We start from the raw sequence: 24,984 nt of genomic DNA on the forward strand, positions 1-24,984 counted from the left end.
TTATAGGACAACAACATTTATTTAGAGCATGAGGGATTCCACATTATACAAACCCTTAAATTTATTTTTTTGTTTCACTGGTCCATTTCTACAACAAATACATCAGATCTACTATATAATAAAATTATTTACATTTCCAAACAAGATCGGGTTTGTTTATAAACCCTCTTACTGCTATTCACATACAGTACTTAAACAACAGCACAATACATTATTTTAATACCTAAAAATGACAACCCTGTATTCTAATTGTTTATGAAAAGTGGAAACAAATAAATTTACAATTGTCTTCCCCTCCCCTTCCATTTCATACAAACACATTAACCTAATGTGCTAACCCTGGACTTCACTTTGTAAATCCAGGGGTTTTTAGAAGAACCCAGTTTTTATATCTATTTATCTGTTTTTTAGAAAAAAAATCATTTATTGGGAACAGTATAATATTAAAATGACTTACTGTACAGAATTTTATTTAAAAAAGAAAAATCACAGCTCAAAATTGCTATTGGTAAATTCACACTCATTTACAAGTTTCATGTTTCCATGCAGTAATTTACTTGGATTTTCTTCTTTTTGACTGCATTGCACTGGCACTCGTTTCTGAAATTAAGAGAAGAAAAAAAGCATGGATACGAAGTCGGTAAGCCATTAACCAGAGGTGTACAGATTGCCCTTTTATTTTTCCAAAACCATACCAGAGTGGAAACCTCTGAAGATCAGGGTTTCCACAGAACCGGGACTGACTCTTCACAAGACGTAACACAAATGGACCCTCTTCCCTGCTGACAGCTGTCAGCAGCGATACAACACAAAGTTCCCCCTAGCTTCTCTTAGGATACTATTTCTGAGCGTTGTGAGTTTACCATTTATGAAGTCCTAATACAACGGCCTTAAAAATAAGAGTCGTATATTTTTAACTGTTCTTTAACTGTAGTTCCCCACATGCCACAACTTGCTCAGCCGTACCACAGAAGGAAGCCCCCGTGAACCAGCAGCACAACGCTGGGCACAAACTGCGTCAATCAGACCCAAGCATCGTGGAGACGGCGTTATAAAAAAAGCTTAGGAAGGTATTTTGGAGCCTGCCACGCAAGTTAAGAATCTAGTTGTTTGACTACGTCTCTTCAGTGTACACTGTGATTCACAGAAAAACAGCTTATGCAGAAAGATACAAAATGTTATATAGCACTGCAGCAGAACAACCAGAAGCACTTGCAGAAGCTACAGTTGAAAGCAGATGACATTTTCAGTGCACTTACCAAGGCACTAAGTTTCCATTCCAAAACAAAAAAAGAGTAAGGACCAAGGGTATTTGCATCTTTAGATTTTTTAAAAATGTGTTTTTAAATGTTGACAAAGTATCTTTGGCCCTTTACAATATTTTCCAAAAGCTATCAGAGCTGTGTGTTTTTTAGGAGTCAAAAGGGAAAAAACTTCCAAGACATCTAAAACTAGAAAAGCAACGGTACAACTCCATGGCTGTTAAATGTTGTATTTTTAAAAAAAAAAAAAAAGTCTACATTTCAAAATTTAACAAACTCAAAGCTACAGTAAATTCTGAAACAGGTACTCCAAAAAGTGAAAATACCAATACAGTACCAGTTTTCAGAAGTGAAACATCTTAACAGGCACGACTTCCAGTCACCAGAGACCCCTCCAAGCAGCAATGCTACTTCTAAGTAGCTCGGTCAGCAGCAGCAGCAGCTGTAACCATCCCTGCTGCTGCTGAAGTCTCCGTCTTTGGGAGAACGAATGGGTCAGCGATCAGCAGTGTCCAGTACCTGTCCCAGTCCCCAGTCCCTTGTGAGCATCACCAGCATCTCCCTCGCCTGCTTCTACCCAAAACCCGCACACCAAAGCGTGCCGTGTACGTATGGACAAGAGCTGACTTTCAGCGTGTCCTCTTCTCTTACAGTTATCTTTCTGCCTCCTCCTTCCTGATACTTAGCAAGGGAATTCCTACATGAACTGGTCAAAGCCTACTTCCATCTCCCTGTTATATTTAAGTTTTTCCTAATCGCCATTTTTATAATGACCTTAATCAGCCTCTATCTCAAAGGGTAACTTCTCCCAGCCCCACATTCTCTTTAACATGGATTAGCGAGTTTCTCAGGACACAGATAATGTAACCGTAGATGTCTAGGAGGAGACCAGGAGCATACAAAACAAATGTGCTTTCTTAAGCTATGATTCACTAATAAAAATGTGGAACAGAGTAGGCACAAGTGGCAAACCTCATGACACTTCTTCAGCTACCTCACTAACTCTCCAGCCTGTCCTCTTCCACAAGAGAGCCTTGTTTTGCTCATTTTCTCTAGAACTTGGAAGTAGGCAGTTGCTTGCATGAAGGTAAGGTAATCAAAGCCCACGGTACTACACGGCAAGCTGGACCTATGTTTTCAAGCAAAACCCTCAGATACTGCGGCAGTTTCAGATGCATGTTTTAAAAACAATGATTTTACTTACAGAGGTAAACGAATAATACAGTCAGTATAAAACCCCTAAGTGAGTTCTGGTATTATTTAAATTTGATGTACTTTCATGTTCCCACATTTTCAGAATTTGATGTGCCACTGGTTGTCATCTTTAGGTTTATTCATTACAGTATGTGGGGAAGGTCATAGTTTCAGATCACCTCAAACTCAGGAAAGTATCACCAAATCGATTTTACATTGGCTTCACATTTTTCAAACTTTTTTTCACAATCATGAAAGATAATTTATTTTTACAATACAGACTTAGATTCTTCTGCACAACCCTGCCACAAGAAGTAAACTTAATTAAATTCAGCAGCCACAAGAGTGCAGAACATATAGGTCCCTCCGTGTAATCTTTGAGAGTCATTGCACAATTACATATAGCTGGAAGTCTTCTCTGAAACTCTTAAAATGCAAATATTCTTACCATCAAACTTTAGTATCTTCAGTATGGAAAATGGTTGCTGAATTCAACTTGACTTCCTTTTATAATAATTTTATATTAATACCTCTTTGTTCTGAATGTTATATCTTTAAAATATTGGTCGAATGTTGCCTCTTGACGATCTCTCTACCCTCTCGCACAACTTTCGTCCATCAGAATTTTTCTGACCCTTAAACATAAGGAGCTGACACAGTTAGCTTCAGAAATGCAGAATGGCACCGTGGACCGTGCATTCCGGTAATGACCATGCGTATCACACAAATGCCGCATACTTTGTTAAAGATTGTAACCTGTGTAGAAATAAGGCACATCAGCAACTGCTAGTGCCACGGGTTAATATCTGTAACTTTAGGATTTCACATGTTCTTGGAAAGAACAGCTGAGGCTCTGTGTGCTCGCACACAGCACTCCTCGATGCTCCAGGCTGCCATCCAGGCAGCGTTCTGAGCGTGCCTGAACCACGGCATTTGGCTTCGCAAGAGCTGACCGTGCACTTGGGAAGACTTAAGCATTTGTCCTGTGTCTTTCAGGCTTCAGGGGAAAAAAAAAAAAGTCACTTTTTTACTTGAGTACAGTCCTTTTAATGGCAACACATTTCTGCCAAGAGAATTCAACTTCAACTAGGCAAGCTTGCTGAACACTACGTTGATGAGTACTGCAGAAAATAAGTTCCACAAATTTAACAATGGGAAATTCATACAAGATTTACTGCCAGTACAGATGTCGGAAAATACTTCAAGACCAACCTGTGGCTAAATCATTGAAACCAGAGTTAAAAGCACACAACGCTTACAAGCTGTAAACCATCGTTATGAGCCAGTTATTGAAAGGGCTATTATTTGGGCAAGTACGTTACTTCCTGCCCTCTCCAGAAAAATGATGGCTGTGCATTTTACCTTTTGCAGTGCTGGATGCAGATGCTGGTCTGGAAGACCTCTTGCGCTGTCCATTCTCTACAGTTTCCTGTGAAGCGGCAGAATCCTCTGTTCTTGAATTTCTTCTATTTGGAGTTTTAGACTTTTCACAATTCTCTTTTGTCTCATTACTAATAAAGTGGGACAAAATATTTCTGATGAAGTGTAAGAAGAATAATGTTTTTCTATGCAACTCAGACAAGCTGGAGGATGGACCGACACAGGTACCAGTTCCGGACTATTAGCACTGAAGATATGAAATGCTAGAGATACCAGAAGTTTTATCAGATGAAGAATGACCTGAGTAAGCCAGAGTATAGTCCATTTCTATTAAAAATTATCAGAGGATACAGAATTGAGAAGTCCTCAAAGAGAATATTTTCAACATTAGAAGACCAAGAAATTAGATGCATTATAAATTGTCTGCTCTGTTTTCCACAGGCGCCACCATTACTGAAGTCTAGGAAAAGCAAACAAGTTACATTAGAGACTGCTACGATATGGGAATACAGAGTTGAAATTGCAGATGAACATAAGGAGGAATTATGAACTCTTCAGTGAGTATGCCAGCTTTTGTTTTCACTAAAAAGACTCACTCCATTGATCCAAGTGATTTCTTCACATATTAAAAAGCTTAAGGTTTATTTAAAACTTTCTTCAAGCTTTGAAGCTTGGAGTTAAAATCTTTTTTTTATAACAGAAAGCTTTTTCTGCTATAAAAAAATAATTTTAGGTAGTGTGGAAATCTGTGTTTCTTGTCACTGAGACAATAAATGGAGTGCTACGTTTTGTAATTAAACTCCTCTCTTATTTTAATCACTCTTAACCCTGTAAACTCATCCTGAGGTTTGGGTGTTTTCTCCTTAATGCATTAATGCCAGACAATTTCCGATGACTAGGTTTCTGAAGATTAAGCTAAACTTATCTCCTGTGAACTCAAAGGTAAGTAATTAATCAAATAAATTATTCTGCTGATAATGGAAAAGGAGGAAGAAAACTCATTTCATGCCCTTTGGGTGATACTTGCAAGATTTCAAGAGAGGCTGCCATAATCAGAGAACTGACTGAAAACACACAGAGCAGATCTGTGCGTTACAGAGGTTCCACTACAGTGCCACTGTTTCAGAGGAAGTCCTGCTTTGAGAGGAAAAACGACTAGAAATACTTGTAGTTTTAAGTAACAGATATCTGAAATAAAACACAGTTTGTCAATGAGAGGAGAGACAAACATTCTCAAGCAAGGAAACACACAATAGAGGAGAATATGGAAGCACATGGATTGTCTCAGATACAAAATAAATATTAAAATCTATTTCCCTGTAAGTCAGTATTATGGGCAATCTATAAACTGAATCCCCCCAAAAGGTCACAAACTGGTCTTCTGCTAAGTAACCTGGGCAGCTGAAACAACAGCCACCTACTTCAGAGGATACCTGGAGGTAAGCAAACAGGCATCATCAGCTAAGTTCAGTCATTACAGATAATTTTTACAGGTTCTAGTGACTAACCCATAGCTTGGATTGTCTCATAGCAACCAACACATCAGGAGGAAATCAATTTGGTCCAAGTAAAAATATTTCCAGTGCTTTGTAGGTTGCAAGTTTCTTCTACGGTTTGTATCGCATGGCGTTTAATGCCAGGAGCTCAAAGCTGACCACTGTAAGAACCAGCCATCACTAGATGCACAGTTTGCCTGAAAACCTTCCTTCTTTTCCGGTCTTGCTCAGAAAAGCATCAGTCCAGAAAAATCCAAACAGAAATGCACTTGCAGTAATTTGATGTGCTGAATGAGTTTGGAAAACAGTCACGCAAGGACACTTCATTTGGAGAATCTGCTCATCTGCCAAGTGTCGCACCTTCAGCTTTTTAGAAAAATTCTACCTTAAAAAAAACCTGTCGTGAAATTTCAGTTCGTCTCTGATACAACTAGAAAGATCCCAGTCCATGTGAAGGTAAATATAGTTAAATATTCAATTCAGAGTCATGCCTGACCTGAGAAAGTGTATTGCGTTACCTCCCTTACAAAAGAAGACACTGTCGTATTTCCTGATGAACCAAATGAGTGAATTGCACCTCTTGCCCTGGCTTAGGGGATCACACCACCAACGAGGGCAGCATCAAAAACCCGACCAGTTGTGCCAGCACAGTTGTCCAAAAAACTTACAAAGGTCTGTCATTACAGCTGCCTAGACTGAGTTTAGCAGACCGGTGGGTTTAGACTGTAATAGAAATAGATCTCGGAAATCATATTTTCTTCTGACAGAACACAACCATTTGCAATTTGATCTTTTAATTACTGAAAGTCTTAATTGGGACAAGATGAAGTTTCTACCTGGCTTTCCTATCAGGTTTTGGCAAAGTGTCAACAAGCAAACACAGAAGAAATCTGGAGAAAACAGTCATGAAGGCAGAAGAAGAACAAACTTTAGAAAGACTTACTTTCAGAAAACAAAAATTCACATGACAGCTAAGCTGCAGGCTTTGGGGGTTTTAGTTTTGATTTGTTTTCAGAAAATATCAAACAGTGGAACCATCAAGACCCTTCCAGGACGTGAAACACTCAGGCCTGAAGGGATAAGAGGAAACACTGCCCAAAGCACGAAGACAGACTCGGGAAAAAGTTACCTTACATTCTGCATTTCAGCAATGTTTTGAAACATTCAACTAGCCCAATTTCTTAGCAGGTCAGAAAGGGTACAGACAAGAAAATGAAAAGCAGTAGCAGAAGTTGTGCAACTAAGCAAAGAGAAAGGGACTTCCTCCCATGAAAGCTATATCTACACAATCTACACAAACTATCTCCTTACCTTTGACCAGCAACTACTGGAGCATTTGTTTCAAGTTCTACAAGAGAAAAAGATAATTTTAAAGTCTGCTGTAGAAGTACATACCCGCTGACAAGGCATGACTATCTCACATTTTTCTCATTATATAGTAGGTCTGAAGAATAAACTTCTCATCTATTGTTTCTCACAAAGCAAAGCAAGCTAACATATCAAACAAAGTATCACATCAGCCAAGCGCTCTTTCCGATTATGGCCTGCACCAGCTACGACAGAGAAAAGTTAAAAAGAACCCTGCAAAAGAAAACTGTAGAGAAACTTCCTGACAAGGGCTACAGTCCTCTCCCTTTTTTAACTTCCATTTTAGACAGTTTATTACTTCTAAAACTTCTAGGGTTTATTAGTTTTAAACCTTAAAAATACTAATCTGGATCTATTATGCATGTAAAATTTTGCCTTAACCCATCCACCTCTCACAGCAATATCTTCTAAGGCAAAGGAAGGCAATTTTCTGAAGCCCGACTATACTTCTACTGAATTGGAAAAAAATCTCTTGGGAGATGATGTAAAGAGAAGTCTGACCTGCCTTCCTTCTCTCTCTCTCTCAGTGATTTTATACATACAGGTCAGGTTTCCTTTTGAGTCTTCACCACAGTAAACAGCTCTCCTTTTCATCATGTAAGATTTCTAATCTTTTTACTGTCCAACTTTTAATTCTCCCTATATCCACCAGATCCTTTGTTGAGAGGGAGTATCTATACCTGAACACAGCACCTCTCATGAGAAACTGCCAATGGTTTAGGGATTACCATTACAATGTAAGGTATTAACTCACTGTTCGTTTGTCACACTGCCTATAGCATACTCCATCTCACCCTTGAACACTCTACAATCTTTGGGACAGTGGTGCACAAAACTGTGGCTTTGCCTCTAAGATCAACTTAGTACCCAAAGTTTGTTAGAGTGTGCACAAGGAATAAAGATGTAAAAAAAAGTAAGAAAACAGATAACATCTGTCCCCTTATGGTAAATACCCCTTATAATCTGTATTGTTGGAACATCAGACTCTTCAGTGTAAGTGTATATAGCATCATCTGGGAAAAACAGGTACCTTGGTAACAAAAGAAAAATAGACTAAGCAACATAAGGAAAAAGTGTTACTTTTCTTCCTATGAAAAATTTGAAAGAGAGAATATCCAATAGTAAAAATTGATAATGTCAGTGCTTTCCCCCCCCCAGCAGGAACTCCCTAATACAGCCACATCAGCATCGGGGCAATGAGTCGGATGTAAATTGACAGGGTTGCATGTTTAAGTGGAAATTCAAAGAAAGCAATTTAGTACAATTTTTACTTTCTGAAAGCTCCATTTCTAATCATATTAGAGACGTCAAATTGATGGAGAGTGGCACTTCCCATGCGCAAGTCCACATCTATCCATTTTCCCTACGCATCTTGGAAATTATTTTTTTAAAACACCACAGAATTGATGGTGAAACACCACGATAATAGATGGCGACAACAAAAAGTCATCTGCCAGGGCTCCACCCTTGAAACACGGACAAGGGTTCATTAAAAGCTGAACAGAAAAAAAAAGGATTACAACTCTAAAACTTATGTTCCCAGCATGGCTTTTGAAAACATTTTCAAAATATAAAAGAAAAACTCCTATTTGCTCTTAATAAAACTTCAAAACTCAAACACAACCTATCATTAGAAATCCAGTCCCTCCAGCTTATGACTGAATATCTAAAAACTGCCTCGGTGATTTTTTTCATTTGTTTTCATACTGAATCTCCAACAAGGCTTTGGAGACTTCTAAAGCACAATGTATCTAACAAAGAAAAGCAATCCCAAAAAGCACAAATAATTAAAAAAACCCCCAACCCTCAAACTACCAAGCATATTAGTGACCATTAAATATGCATTTAAATAAATGTATTTTCAGTTACAAACATAAAGACTTTAGTTCACCTATATTCTGCTTTTCCAAAGTAAGATTTACCTGTTCTTTGAACAGTACTTTCTGATGTTGCAACTGAACTTTTTTTCTGTGTTAAATGTTGAGAGGATGCTAGAATAAAATGGGAGGGAAAAAGCATTATTTTCAAAGGGAGTCACAAAGATTTTCTGTTGTGTGATCGGGCTGCTTTTACAAAATGCTGTATCTTCCAGCTTACACATGCAATTTTTTTAACCTACCCTCTACTTTCCCCCCACCACACACACCTCCCCAGTTTAAAAAAAAAAAACTTTGGCAAAACTGTCCCAAGCAAGTTTTCTCAAACTAGAATAAGTGATGAAATTAAGTATCATAAAACATGTTTTTAAAGGTAACAGTTTTTCACCAGGTGAGAAATTAAAGAAAGTCCCAGAAATTAGAGAGTCTCTCTCAGTTTAATGCTCATTTCAATAGAAGTTCTGGGGAAAAACAACGTCTTTGTTAATGAATCAATGCCCTCACTCTTTCAATTAAATTTCAAGAGTGCAAAATATGCTCCAGAGGCTCCCTTGAAATCCTTCGGCAATAAAATGATGTGACTTAACATTTCTTAGGTTGCCAAGTTAAAAAAATAAAATGGAAAAACAATTCTTTTTGGGCTAATGCTTTCTAGTCTTCTCTTACATATGATAATGAACTTATGAAGAACATGAAGACAAAAAGTTAAACATTCCTGTTTAAATAAAGAATATCCACTTCCATTTTTCTCCTAACAAACCAGAATTCCTTCTGTGAAGCTCAAATTAACCATTTCCATTTTCTAGTGGCATACAGCTACAACATACATCTAACAGCCACAGGGAAAGTCACATTCAAGCTGAAGTTCTCAGTTCCACTGATTTCTGTGGATTTTATCTTCCATTATTTTATCTTCTGTGTCTAAATTCATGATGTAAAGCACAACGGATATTCAGAACAGCTTACTTCAAGAGCGATGGTTTAGTTCCACACCATTTTCAATAGATCAAAAATGGCATCAAGAAATGGCAGAAATGTCATAAATAAAGTCTGTTAGATGATCAAATTAAAAAAGTACAGGAGAAAACAGTTCAGGTGTACGGTATTTTACGTTTTTGAATTGGGTGCAATTCACTTATAATCGCTTTTTCAGGTATTTCTCTGAAATGAGTATTTTAATTTTTTCCCTAGACATAAGGGGTTTTGGTGTTTTTTTTTCTTCTGGAGGTTATTCAGCTATTTCCCTGGAGGGTTAAGATTATTCAAAGAGGATGTTATTAGGATTAACTCAGAATATCATCATTAAGTCAATAAATTGAAGTACGTTACAAAAATAAAAAGTCTCTGGCAAGACTGAAGCAGAATACCAGTATATCTACCAGTATAAAAGGCACCTTAAGTATTACTTTTGTCATTACTGACACATCCACTTTTTCTCCCCACTTCTAACAGTTACATGAAGTCACTCCTCTGTTATTGCATCATATGTTCATGACAAATACCCCATTCAAGCAGTAAATGGAAACTGAAATAAAACATCTGAAACGTGAATCTTAGCTTGAATACAAGCCTGTGTATCGCTCAGATATTAGAAACAAAAAAGCAGTTGTCAGCCTTGGCTACAGTGTCTAAGTTTTATTATGTTCACGGAAAAAAGCACCTAGGAAGTTTACGAAAGCGATCTCATTTCTTCCATTTACGCAGGGTAGCACTGGACTTACCTGCACTTTGTAGCAGTTCCTGATGTGCTCCGGCTTTTTCCTCCACCACACCAACCCCAGTTTGCTCAGCTGGTAAACCACTGTGGTTACTACCATTAGTGCTTGGCGCTGCAGGTGCGAGGTCTGGGACTGCAGGAGTGGTTACCACCGACAGTACGCTCGCAGGAGGAGTGCTTGTGGATACGCTTGGAGACGCGGAGGCAGGAGCAGCAGCCGCAGTGCTGACACTCAAACTGCCAGGCCCAGAAGTGCTCTGTTTTATAAGACTGGGTGCTGGAGGTGTCACAGTTTTATTATCTAGTTCTGCTGGTGATTGCTCTGTTCCCAAACTGCTTGGGACCGACGTTTCTAGTCCCTGACCTTCTGCTTCTCCATCCAAAGCATACTGCTCTTCTCCTTTCTCAAGGGAGCCAGTGACTTTCTTGCATGCTTTAGTCAGCAAGAGTTGGCCAATCTTGTCTACTTTTCCCTTTCCCTTACTCGATGAAACAGGACTGCGTCTGTTCCCAGATCCTGGACTACTCGTAAGAAGAGGTGAAACAACAGGTCCAGACTGCGTTGCTGTAACAGAGCACTGGTCACTCGACCCACTGCTTTGAGAAGAAGCCTCCTCTGGGCTGAAGTCTTTGACTTGCTGAGCAGGAAGATGTGAAGGAACATTGGAAGAAGTTGTAGCGGGGGAAGGCAGCTGAATAGGAGGTGCCAAGGGATTAAGAACCAATGGCCTGCTGGTGGGAATACTAGAGACAGGACTACTGGATGATGTGCTGGGAGGAGTGGGCCCAGAGGAGAACTTTATATTCTGTGGTATGTGCAGAGGACCAACGACCGCGACCGACTGAGGCATTAGACTAGAGTTAGAAGTCATCGGGGCTGCTGGAATCGTACTTGATTGAGAGCCCTTCATAACCTGAATTATTGACGATGAGTTTATAAAAACAGGTGTAATAAACTGTGGTCGGGCGTTAGACTGAACTGCTGACTGTCCCTCAGAAACCATAACTTTGCTCCCTACATTGGGCATTGTGACAACAGTCGACACTAACGCAGGTTGCAAGTGAGATGGCAACGGTGCTGATGTATTAGCAGAAGATGTAATAGGGTTTGAAGTTACAAAAACTGTTATCTGGTTGGGGGGTAAAGGACCTGAAATAGAAGAAGAGCTGACAGGCCTCTGCATTACTGGAGGAACACTCTGTGCAACGTTCGAGTTTATTTCTCCCAATTCCTGGTGCCCTGGATTTGAACAGGGCTCATTATTTTGAGGCAAGCTAAGTGAATTAGATGGCTCTTTGCTCGAGGATGAATCTTGCAGTGGAGGAATGACAGCTATCTTCTTTAGCTCCTCACTAGTGGTGACTATCGGTGCCATTTCAAGACCAGTCAGCCCGGGGGGCTTAATGGTTACGTTAGGAGCTCCAGAATTATCAAGAAGTTGACTTAAAGAAGTTGGTGCCTCCCTCATAGCTGGAGATACCATGGTTTTACTTTCCTCCAAGACTGGAAGCTTACTGGTGTCTAAGGCTTGCCCGTCTTTTTTTGACTGTTCTTCTGGAACTAACATTTTCATTTCTGGAGTAGGGATACCTTTTAGTTCAATACTGGGCTGGTCTTTGTTACCTTGGACACCTTGTGCACTTTGACACTCGTTATCTTGAGGCACACTAAGGCTCTCTTTATTGTCTTCAGGAAATACAGAAATTGCAGGATTCTGATTATTTAGCACATTATTATTTTGAAAACTGGTAGTCACAGGTGTTGGCAAAGAAGAGGGACCAGCCATCATATTTCTTTGTAATTCCATGTTCTGCAAGAGAGATGGATTCTGCTGAGTTGTCAATGATAATTTAGCTGCTTTTGAATTCTGTCTGCCAGGGCTTGGTGTAGTTTTCCTACTGGATCCAGGACTGGACCTTCGACTATTGCTTGGACTTGCTCTCTTTGTTCCTCCAGTGTTGGTTTGTTTTCCTGAATTAATGACCACGCCTTCCAATTTGTGTGACTGCGGAGCAGCAAAACTAGACTGATTGTTAATTGTGAGATTTGATGGGGCTTGTCCAATGGCCTTCAAAGTAGTGGGATTAAGACCCTGCTGATCAAATCCTCTGTTGAGATTAGGCCTGGGAGGTAAAGGAATATTAATCTGGGGAGGGAACAGACCAGCTATAGAAGCATTGAGTCTTTCTGGAGACAAGCTAATTTCTGACGGTTCTGTGCTAGGTGGACGGTTATTAGGAGTCTGAGGATAGTATGGCCTTGGGCTTGCTCTATTTGGGGTTTTAGGCCTTGAAGTTTGTGATGGGGTGGCAACATTTGGAAAATGGTGTGTAAGAGCACTAGGCAAAGAATTAGACTGCTGCTGGGGACTTGCACCTTGGGCAGTTGAAAGTGGGGACGGTCCAGGTTTGGGTCCCGTCATCATTAATTGGTTCTGTGAAACTACTAAATGAGACGTCAAATTATTCTGAGCTCCTGATGCTGGAGGGCCTTCAGCTCCACCTCCTTCTGGAAGAGAGGATACTGATGAAACCTCTCCGAGGGGTGAGCTGGAAGGATTCTGTACATTATCTTGATAAACCATCTTTCTTGCATTATTTCCCAGAGGAGGATTGCCTGGCAAGGAAATTCTTTGTTTATCAGGAGATGGAGGCACTGATCCAGGACCTTGGAGGTTAACCATTACTGGCATGTTACCACTCTGCTGCATTGGCATTCGTTGAGCATCTGGATTCAGAGGCCCTCTAGGTGGGTGAACTCCTTGTGGTACAGGAAGCCTGACTGATTTGGGATCCTGCTGCATCATAAGCATCATCATCATCTGCTGCTGCTGCTGCTGTGGTGTTTGTGGTGGTGCCTGGGCTTGCTGTGGTGGTGGTTGTGGCTGCTGCTGCTGCTGTGGCTGCTGTGTATGTGGCATGAGTTGAGGTGGCATCTGCTGAAGTGGTCTTTGTTCCACTGTCTGAGATGGATAACCTAAGACAACAGATGATACATTCATTAAAACCAAACAAAGATCAGAGGAAGCAGAACTTCTGTAACAAACAGGATCAGACAGAAAGTATAGCCAGGAGCCTGTTTATCTTATACAAGAGCCACATTAATGAAACAGGCTTTACAAATAAAGATTTTTACTTAACTCTTAAAAATATTTTTACTTAATGTATGAATGATTTGCATGACAATGAACTGAAGATCTCTTAGCATATCATATCAGCTACTAGCTATTACTCCAGATTCATGCCACCTGAAAAGTCTCTGCAACTGTCCATGGGCTTGCTTTCACTTACAAATGCAGAGTTGGACTTTCACTAATAAATACTAATTAAAACAAACTTAAGAGCTTGACAGACCCTGTGGGACATGGACTAGCATACCTGCTACAGATCTGACATTTTCTAGTGTACAAAGTAAAATCTGCCATGTATTACTTGACCAAAAATGGTGCTAAGAACCACCTGTGTGGCTTATAATACAAATTCCTTTGCGGACTGTGGATTTAATCCTCCCTACGTGCAAAGGGCAATTCCGACTGCAACCTCTATTTCTTAATTCTGAAAAATTAGCTATTGGTTAATGTTAAATTTTTAAGGCATCAGTCTGTGATACAGCTAGAAATACAGAAATTTTTATCAATTATGTTATTGCTGAGTAACTCTACAGTATTCAATATGATACCTGCAGGATGATACATGAGAATCCGGCCACCTCTTCATTCTGCGCCAATTCAAAGAAAACACTTAAACTATGGTACCAATTAGTTACTACGAAGGAAAAAAGCTTTAGACTTGAATGTATGATAACACAAATAAAATAGAACTGTCACAAAGATCAGTTAAAAGCTCTCCTATAGTTATTACATTCAGATAATCCACAGAAAAATCCTACTACCTGGTGGCCTACTTGCAAACTCTGAAAGTTTAGGGCCTGAATTATCTAAATTCATTCCTTGTTCTCCAGACGTCGATGACTGATCACTCTCCTCCAGGCCAGCTGGACGTGGTTCTGAAGAACTGGAAGAAAAATAATTGCAATTAAGATCCAGCCCTCACATCAGTGTTGACTTCTGCTTCCATAACTAAGTATGCAAGTAATTAATTCCTAGCACTTTTCACAGACCTCCAGCCCACTCACTAAAATGCACCACTACCTCTGGTATAACACGACAAACTTGAACACAGAGGCCAGGTCTGCCAACAGTCACTCCCGTGTCTTAAATACTACCGAAAAGGAAACAAGTTGCCTGGTGCTCTTGTTGATCTTAAACATTTCTTTCCTTTATTTCTAGCTTGAATCTGAGTTTTATAAGTAAGAGAATCCCAATGGATATTCCAAATGATATAGATATATATATTTAAGCTAAATAGGCTTCCCTCTAATACTGCTGTGACATCTGTATAGATAAGTAAGTGTCATGGGTAGATGCATAGAAATTTATTTTAATGGTAGCACCATTTCTTCCAGTATTGTACCCAGAAGTGACTAGGTCAGGGTATCAGAGACCTCTGTTAACATCACAGCAAAAATGCACTGACGTATCAGACATTGCAAGTCACCCGCCAAAGTACAGACCTTTGTGGGATACTGAGGCTCTGTAAGTGATCATAGAACAGTTTGGGTTGGAAGGGGCCTTAAAGATCATCTAGTTCCAAACCCCTTGCCACAGGCAGGGGCACCTTCCACTAGACCAGGTTGCTCAAAGCCCCGTCCAACCTGGCCTTGAACACCTCCAGGAATGGGGCATCCACAGCTTCTCTGGGCAACCTGTTCCAGCGCCTCACTACCCTCATAGTGAAGAATTGCTTCCTTATAACTAACCTAAATCTACCCTTTTTCAGTTTAAACCCATCACCCCTTGTCCTATCACTACATGCCCTTGTAAAAAGTCCCTCTCCAGCTTTCTTGTAGGCCCCCTTCAGGTACTGGAAGGCTGCTATAAGGTGGCTCCAGAGCCTTCTCTTCTCCAGGCTGAACAACCCCAACTCTCTCAGCCTTTCCTCATAGGAGAGGTGTTCCATCCCTCTGATCATCTTCGTGGCCTCCTCTGGACCCGCTCTAACAAGTCCATGTCTGTCTTGTGCTGGGGACCCCAGAGCTGGATGCAGTGCTCCAGGTGGGGTCTCACCAGAGTGGAGTAGAGGAGCAGAATCACCTCCCTCGACCTGCTGGCCACGCTGCCTGTGATGCCACCCAGGATACGGTTGGCTTCTGGGCTGCGAGCGCACATTGCCGGGTCATGTCCAGCTTTTCATCCACCAGTACCCCCAAGTCCATCTCCAGGTGTACTTGATGCTCCAGGAGACTCTCTAGGACAATTTAAAATGATTCAGATTCAATGCCCAATACTTCCACTGTATCAAGACAGTTTTTGCAGACTTAGAAAAAAACAACGTTTCTATAGCTATCAATATATATGGTCAGAAGACGTAAGATAGAGAGATGAAGAGTAGAAGACCTTAACTGCTTATTGGCTTCATGAATGTGTGAAGGCTGTAGGGAGATCTATGTAATAAAAACTCTGAGTTAAAATTAAAGACATCAAAATAAGCCCACTGACAACAAAGAGAGGCAGAATCATGCAGAAATGCCAAGGAAAAAAGAAATTTTAACAAAATAAGAATTTGAAATATATAAAGGTGGAGAGATCTATCTTATTTAATTTTACTTGAGAGTAACAGTTTGTGGCATCTGTACAGCTGACATGGAGAGACCCAGGCCTCTCCTAATGTCCTAGTACCTACCTAACCAACATTCAAAAAGCAGCGTGTGACTTGAAAGCCCCTGAACTTTCGTGGGTCAAAACTGGGGGGAACATAAACCAAGAGAGAAGAAAGGAAAGAAATGGGGCAAACACAGAACCGTCCCAAGCACTGCTGCTGAGCAGGCAAGTATTGCCAAGGAAAGCATTTGGAGTTAAACCTTTTGTCTAACCCAGCACATCACCAATTTTTGTGATGAAGTTGTTGTAGGCTTACATGCCTCCACCAATAAATCTGATGAAAACTGGCAAAATGCATACACATGCCCCAGAAGCATTATATTAGCAGCCACAAATGAACAAAAATTCTGGCAGCAAAATCACCCAGAGGAGCTGCAGCCTTTGATGTATGTGCCAGCAAACGTGAACTGGAATAACTGCCTAAAATTGTGAATACAATCTTAAATTTGTAATTTTGCCATTTATGATCTCTTTATAATGGTGGGAGATTAAAAATGCTACAGTTAAACATTAGATAAAAAGCCGATGCAGAGCATCACTGCACAAACAGGTTTAACCTAGAAAACAATTGTGGTGCAAAATCGATTCTTAGAAAACACCTCCTGCCAGATGGGTATAATCAGGCAAGCTGTACAAACCTTGCAAAACAGACATGAGTTTTGTTTGCTAGCAAAGAAGAGCAGTTATTGTGGGAAAGCCTGCTACTGTAATTGCTGGAAAATTTAAACATAACTTGAATTTTGAATGTAGCTGAAATTCACTGGGCATATTTAGCAACCACCACTCATCAAAAAAACCCAAATTCTGAATATGAACAACAAGCAAGATGAGAAGTTTGTGTGAGAAGGACAAATATTCCACATTCGTTCTTCTTTCCTATTGTTCTGGATGTAAAAACAAAACAAAACAAACAGCTGCACATTAGGTAGAGTATGGATTGTCATACGTGAACCCTTTGCTCCACCAGCTGCATTCTCAAGCACAACCTTCAGATACAAAATCCCTCGTTAGAGTGGAGAGAGAACTCCGGAAGACAAAAAAAACCCAACCCAAAAAACAAAACCAAAAAGGGCTGCAGACGTTGAAATAAGGTGTGCAAAAATAAAATTACAGTACAGATGGAAGCACAACCAGCCCTGCCAACACAGTACAAGGCTCTGCAACAACTTTGCTTTTACAGAAAGGCACTCGTCCTCTGATGCTAAATGAGTTTCATTTCCCATGTATACAGGGGGACTGTCACCTCCAGACCTGCGGTTCAAAGCTCTCTGAATGTGGTTGAGAAAAACTTCTTTGTCCTGCAGTGCTGTTCACCATCTGCACATCACACTTCACACTGGATACTGCAAATCCGAATGGCAGCAGTGATTTTACCAAGTGTATTACTTCTGTTCTACCAGTACACAAGATGCTTACGGTCTGTGCAGAGGGGAACATTAAACAACTGTTTGTTTGTGCATATATTTAATACAATTAACTAACACGTTTTATCTACAATCATATTTCATCTAGCATCTTTTTCCTCAGTTTACATCCCATTACCTACAGTCTTCAGGTTCAGAAAACAGACACAATAACTTTTAAACAACCTACTTTTCCAAAATGTCTTGGTTTTCATTCCAATGCTGAGTTGCTCAATTAAGCAAACCCTTAAAACTATTTTAGACTCAGCTGAATAAACTCTTTCAAAAGCTCACTTATCCTATTTACATTCCAATATGGCTCAGTCTACAAACCATATTACTAATGGTACTTTTGTTACTGTATTATTACATCTCAGAAATGATTTCTAAGAAAAAAACTAGAATCATTTTTAGCGTGTTTATCAAATTAAGCTGCATTTCCATATGAGGTTTGCTGTTCTGAACTCTAAAATTTCTAAGGAAGAATGACAGAGAAGAAGCCAAGATGAAAAGCATCCTATTTGCATCTGACGCAAAAGAAAGTGATCCAAATCAGATTTTAAAGAATCAGCAATTCCAAGACAGGAAAATGCTGAGCTTGCCTAATGATACTAGGGAAGCCGAGAGTGAATGAGGCAGGAATTACAGCCAGCTTTCATTGCAGTTGCCCTCCTTTTCCGGAGAATAATCTCAAAAACATTTATAAGGATAGCTCCCTTCTTAATGCTCCTGCAAGGATAAAGTGATTAATGTATAGCCCATTAAGAAACAAAATGCTAATCCATATCAGGTGCCAAAACAGCATTCTGCAGGTAGCAATGCCAACAGAACATTCACTGAAAATTTAAGTGATAGAATAAGTACAAAGTGGTATTTCCTTTAAGTACACCCAAATCTGATTAAAAGCCTTATTTAAGAGCTAGGAATTCTTTTGAGTTGTCATAGCTCAATAGAAAAGCTGTAATTTAAGCTTCTTTCATTGTGAAAACTTTTTAACAAGCAAATAGTCTTGTGGGGCTTTGTAAGCTCAGAGGAGAGCTTTATATATCTGTTTGTTGATACTCCCAGGCCACACTGAAGCTGGGTGATCATCAGTAAGACCAATGAAAACAAAATCCTAACAAGGCTTTTCTGTAACGATTAACGGATTTTCTTTTCAGAAGAGAGTGCCAACTCATCTGCTCCCTCTGAATCCTTTGTCATTTCCATGGCAAGACAGCTTGCTACAGTAGTGGTTGCTATTATTTTACTGGAATCTATTTAGAATTGAAGCATTTTATTTTTTTTTTTTTTTACACATAGCACCAGATCTTTCCTACCTAGAAATATAAGGCCATTTTTGTCTTTCATTTGGGGCAAAAAAACCCCCCACAACTTTCCACGAAAGATGCAGATGACTAATAGTTACACAAGGTTTGCTATTTTACTTTGCTGCAAATTATCAGCCGTGTCTACCGGTACTATACAAATTGCTGTTGGGTAGCTGCTATGCAACATGAACGTTTTTGATACAAAGAAAAATAAGATGTTGTTATTGTTCGAAAGACATCTGGATAGCTTTGAATGTCAGGTGAACAACAAACAGGGAAATACCTGCTTGCTATTTATTTGAGGCTCTCTGCAGGATCTAATGTATCAAAAGCAGGAAGATGCACGTTCTACCATTATGCTGCTACTATTCTTTAAAACTAGACCACATGACACTACCTTGTGCAATATACTGTTACAACCCACTCTTGCCAAATTACTTGCACTTAAAATTTCTGGAATGGCAAAATGCAGACACCTATGTGCCCTCATATACCTCCCTTCCATGTAGTCAAAGACTATCAAAGCTAGAAAGCTCGGCACACCGTCGCCTATGGCCTGCCCTACAGGCCTGCCCTACTCCTTGCGGCAGCACTGCAGCAGGACGGATCGTGGCTGTCCGCAACCACCCACCTGGGCATGAAGGAGCCCTGTTCTATGCATTTCAGAAGCTGATGAGGCATAACGAGTTAGGAACTGCCAGAGACGAGCTGGTATCTCAGTTACGGTTCCCAAGTACCCCGATGTTGCAGCCTACCCACAGGTTGGCCACTGGGTTCCAGCTGAGTTACTTTAACCAGGTTTTCACAGGTGGCCAAAGACTGTGTACTCCTTCAGATTTAATCTGAAATCACATGGCCTGTTTTGCAGCAGTGTTGAGCTGACAGGCCATACCATGACCATATATAATTATATAGCACGTATTGGAAGGACTTTTTTCAAGACCTATTAAATTAGCATGCTTTGCTTTACCTTCGCTATTCAGCATTTCTGCACCTGTAAAATACACCTAACAGCTCCTGCATTTTATTTTAGTACTAGTTAAGCCAATTAATGATTATCATAAAAGATCACTTGCTATAGATGATGCGAGTCGTTTCAGTCCAGAATTAAAATGTCCATGAGAAAATTAATTCCATCTTCACAAAGGAATCTTGACATTGTGCAGAAAATACAGGCTGGGGCTACGTGCTGAATAACCAAGGGAAAAAATGTACTGAACAGTCGCTTAGTACCTGAATGCCATCCACTCTTTGCACTGAACTGGACATCTGTCTCTGGAAAAGGTAGCATAAACTTCAGGTTAAAGACTTACAATGATTATTCAAAGGAGTGGGACTGGTGGAACCAGAGCCACACTGGTAGCTTAATTGCTACCTTTTTGTTTGTTTAAGAATTTAGCTTTGAAATTTGGATATTCCTAGATATAATTTTCTGTGCAAAGTTTTTCCATTTTTTTCTAAAGCAAACTGGAAACAATCCCCAGAAGTTCATCAGGTGGATTCCTGTCAATGCCCCTGTGGCTCATCTGCACCATTAGAATAATTAGACATAGCATACCTGCCTTTACCATTTTAGTTGAGTAATGGTACAGCACCAGTAGTCTACCACCCTGTGCTGATATTAGTAGACTATCAACAGCAAAAGGTTACAGGACACCTGGCCAGTGAAGAATATGCTGGCCAAAGAGGAATGAAGAGATTCAGCAATCTCGTATTTCCACTAAACAGATATATTCATCCATTCTCTCTCAATATTATCCATTTGCCTCTTCCCTCTCAAGACTTGTGGGTTTTTTCCCTTCCTAATCTCTCCTAGGCCAGGAAGACCAGCACTGCTTGGGCTTGTTATCCTCATACCCAGAAAGTACCAGACTCCTCCCTCTAAATTCTAGTTGCAGCTTCAACTACGAGAGAAGTCCAGCTCAATTCCAGGCAGAAACATGCCAAGATACACATATAATTCAGGAAACAACCCCCCAAAATTCTCTGCTGCACATGTTATATGTTATATGTTCTAATTCTTCTGAAAGTACTTCCCAACCTTTGACCGTGGCTGTCAGACTGCTTAAAAAAGGCAGCCTCCTCTTCCAAGGGCTGTGGCACCACGTGCCACATTCTACACTTCCTTTACCCAGTAAATGTAAGGAATGGTGCTGTTATAGTTGGGTTTATAACCAAGCTGGGATGTTTGCATGGGCTTTTTTTAATCTTGAAGGAACTTTACAGTGGCAGACTTGCCAGTGAGTGATCATTCAACTCTTGAGAGAAATTACTAGAATATAAAATAATACAGGTCCTTTCTCACCCCATACTTGCTGAAAAAATATCAACAAGTTGCCTGTGGAGCTTCCCCATGCCCTGTATAAAAACAATGTAATATTAAACCTACGTTGTTTGTTCTAGTTGTTGATTATTTTTCTTCTTCCTTGGAGGCTTCTTCTTCTTCGGCTTGTTGGCATTCTGATTATTTTGTTTGTTGTTCACACCAAAGTGTCCTGCTGATATATCGCTTTGTAGAAGGTTAACCAAGAGCGGACTTGTGAGCGTAACATCTTTATTTACAGGAAAAACAGGATTCTGCCCACAGGAAATCTGATTCCCATTTGGCGTTCCACTAAACCCCGTATTGAAAGGCAGCCCATGGCCAGAGAAATGACTCCCTGAAGCATTGTTGTTTCCTTGCATTGCTTGCATATGAGAAGGCACCATGTTTGGCTGCTGCACAGGAACATCAGGTAACATCTGTGTCAAGTTCACATCATTATTTGTTGGAGTAGTATCCCCAAGTTGCTGAGATATGTGAGGACCAGGTCCAGTGGGTCTTAAAACTTGCCCTTGAATTCCCATAACCTGAGAAGGATTACCATTCACAGGGCCTTGCTGTGCCATCATCTGCCCAGTGAATTGCACCATGTTTCCTTGCATGTTTGGGGTTGGTCCTCTCATCAGTTGAGCTGGCCCCGTCATAACATTGGACTGGTTTTGAGTATTAAAAGGCTGTTTATTTCCTTGCATCTGAGTGGTCATCATCTGTTCCATCATCGAGTTTTGCTGTAACAAGACCTGGCCTTGAGGTCCCATCATCTGATTGTGTGTACTCATCATCTGTTGTCCCTGCTGGGGAATCATCTGTTTGGGTGGGGTCATCCTTTGGGGAGAAGGACCAAGATTTTGGTTTTGTGATGTCACCATCATTTGGCCTTGTGGCATGAGCTGAGTTCGAGAAAGTATCATCTGGTTTTGAGGGTTCAGCGATCCCTGAGCCTGAATGTTTACCATCTGTCCTTGAGAGGATACAATTTGCTGATGCATTCCCATAAGCTGAGACTGTGGTCCTTGCTGAGACTGTCCCTGTACGTTACCCATGTTAACTTGTGGCACCCCACTAGCACCAGCCTGCTGGTTGTTCATATTTCCATGAAGCCCCATTAGATTGGTCTGCATCATATTTGGTGGGCCATGTGGTGCTTGCATCTGATTTTGAGGAGGTCCAGATCCTTGGCCACCTTAACAAAAATAAAAATAGCCAGTAAGAGACTGATTGGAGTGGTATAAGAATTTTCACAACTTCTGACGTTGAGTAAGTACTCCAAAATTCTTTTCCTCTCTTTTCCAATGAACTGGAATATCGGACATATTTGCAGTCCTGTGATGCAATGTTTGATGCTACAGATACATGTTAGTTGTCAAAACAGAACACCATACTTCTCAAAATAAACTCTTAGACTGGTACTTTCCGTGTACCCCACTGCAGAAGACATAACAACTGAAATTAAATTTCTGCTATCTGTTGATCAGTTGAAAATCTTCCATAATATCACCTAACTCAACAGAATAATTCCTAACCAAAATAAGCTTCAAACCTTGAGGTTATTTTATAATGGGTTAAAAAATAAATACACATGGAGTACTGATGAAATGACATTATCAGGGTATCCATAATCCAGACAAAAGACTAATAATCAAATTGTTAAGTGGAGACACTTGTGAACTAAAGATTTAATTTTTATAGGACTGACTGTAAGTAGACTTCCAAAGCTTTCAAAGGAACTAATAATCTTTTCAAAGCAGAACAAGATTATTTTGTTGTTCTGCTTCTAAGATAATAACACTCTTTTTTTTTTTTTCTGGACAAGCAATTCCTTTTGTGTTCAATCTTTATTACCCCTAGCCTCCAAATTTCAGTGCTACTTCCATCCAATTTCTTAACAGATACTTCTGGATCCTAGTACCACAGTCCTAATCAGTAATAGCTGGGTTGTTTGAAAAACATGAGCAGCCTCCTGCTTTTCTTTTCCTCATTTAGCAATACACACAGAATGCCCCTGCAGCCCCAGCTAGCTAACTCCCTATTAGTGACAAGAGTTTAATGTTCTGGTATCTGTGTTACACAAGTAAACATGTAATTTTCTACAAAAAAGAAAAAAACTGAGGAACACCACATTCCAAACAGACCTGTGTGCTGCACGTTTTGGCTAGTTTGCAGCTGCGGCGCTCCACTGTTCACCGGTGTTCCTGGAGCTGTGGAAGGCACCTGACCTTGCAAGAAGTTCTGGTTAGCCTGGCCTGCAGGGAACCCCGGGGGGAGGCGCTTGGGCATAAAAAACCTGAACACAAGAATTTTCTTATTAGTAAGTATGGAAAACAGGAAGGAAAAAAAAAGAGAAAAATCTATAATTGGAGTATGATAGGAAGAATACCTTTGAGTCTGTACTGTCACATTACAGGTTTAGGCAGAAAGTGCTTTTTGCCAATATACGAAACCCACTGAGGACATTTATAGTTCTTATCTGTGCAATAATTCTGCCTAACAAGCTACTATGACTCAGTTCAAACTGTAATTTAAGTACAAAACTTACCCCACAGAGAAGGCGAAAAGTCCATGTTTGACTTTTTAGAAACTAGAAATTAAAGTAATATAGTTTGTTTTCTTCTCTACTGCATCTCAACTCCAATCAGGCCCTTAACTTACTCCATGTAAGGAAACACAAATAACTTGCATTTTTGTTACTGTGATGTGCTCCTCTCAACAACTCTCACCGTAACACACCAGGTACACACTCCTTGGCACTCCTTTGCACTGCTGCTGTGTGTACGTGCACTCAGAATAATTTCTCAATCCAGAGTGGGCTGGGTAACCTCATGAGACAGCATGTCCAGAGTCCAGAACGGCTGCTCATTCAAGTAACCCTGCCATTCCTACTGCAGGAGCAAATAATTCTATTAGGCCCCTATCAGGCACAACGTCCACACTTTGACATAATCAAAAAATCACTGCTGCCCTGTGACAGAGAGCAAAACCTTCCCTCTATTTACCAACGTGGGCAGCAGTATAAACGGATTTAACAGAACCCACTTCTTTTTAACTCACTGTCAAATACACGATGCCACAGACCTAGAAGCAACCGTGCCCTCCCTTATTTTTCTGACCCACGATACACAGCCAGAATTTGACTTTGGTTCCTTCTACAGATAGAGCTTGCACACTTAACTGTATTGCTTGTGTTAATTAATCTAGTCTTAGGTTTGTAATTAATATTTCAAGATAAGCAAGTTTACAGGTCAAACAGTAAGACACATCTGCAAATACGGAACATACGCTTCTTGAAACAACACATCACTGGACTCTAGTTTTAGTTCTGCTAAGCTTTTAGGAAAGTTTTGCATGTAGGAATGCTTGAACTGAGAAAAAAGTGTTAACTTGGCCGATTCCAAATCTAATATAGGTTCTGATTTGCTAAATTAAGTAGGTGAAATGGAAAGCATTTGAATGTATTCATTTACACCATACCTTTAAATGCAAGATGGCTTAAAAATTGAAAAATCTGTAATTATATCTTAGTTAACATAATGCAAGATGGCTTAAAAATGGAAAGATCCATAATTACAACTTAATTAACATATGAATTGCAGCAAGGAATGAGCATGCACAGAAGCCAGGCAAAAATCTCAGCAGTTGGAAGCAACACAGCTTTGCTGAAACCAACAGACCCCTGTCTTTTTAAATCAGCTGAAAATACAGCTCACAGCAGGATTACTGATTTTAGCAATAAGGTCTACAGTGAGTCCAAATAACGTATTTTGATAGTTTACTTGGGGTGTTATTTTTCACTCAAAAAAAAAAAAAAAGGGTTTTGTTTGTAGTAGGTTTACTTAGAAAGGAAGGAGAATACAGAGGGCATACTATCTAGAGGTCATGGCTATGCTACCTAGAGGAAATGATTCCTGATGGCGACATATGACTGGTGAGGCAAAAC

The 24,984-nt window shown here is 40.1% G+C and overlaps 1 protein-coding gene across 1 annotated transcript in view; it reads right to left on the reverse strand.

Moving 5' to 3' along the window:
* Positions 1-223: 223 nt before the first annotated feature.
* Positions 224-24,984, reverse strand: part of LOC104074547 (nuclear receptor coactivator 6-like) — a 26,716-nt gene continuing 1,955 nt past the window's right edge. The window contains exons 2-9 of the mRNA XM_009574701.1: positions 23,183-23,334; positions 21,117-22,233; positions 14,187-14,308; positions 10,299-13,271; positions 8,623-8,691; positions 6,644-6,680; positions 3,819-3,967; positions 224-600 (exon numbers count right to left, since the gene is read on the reverse strand). Of these exons, the coding sequence (XP_009572996.1) occupies positions 554-600; positions 3,819-3,967; positions 6,644-6,680; positions 8,623-8,691; positions 10,299-13,271; positions 14,187-14,308; positions 21,117-22,233; positions 23,183-23,334 (4,666 nt within the window). The 3' untranslated portion in view covers positions 224-553. The remainder of the gene's footprint in view (positions 601-3,818; positions 3,968-6,643; positions 6,681-8,622; positions 8,692-10,298; positions 13,272-14,186; positions 14,309-21,116; positions 22,234-23,182; positions 23,335-24,984) is intronic.

This window comes from Fulmarus glacialis, unplaced genomic scaffold (genome assembly GCF_000690835.1).
Source record: "Fulmarus glacialis isolate BGI_N327 unplaced genomic scaffold, ASM69083v1 scaffold12003, whole genome shotgun sequence".
In the NCBI taxonomy this organism is placed as follows: Eukaryota; Metazoa; Chordata; class Aves; order Procellariiformes; family Procellariidae; genus Fulmarus; species Fulmarus glacialis.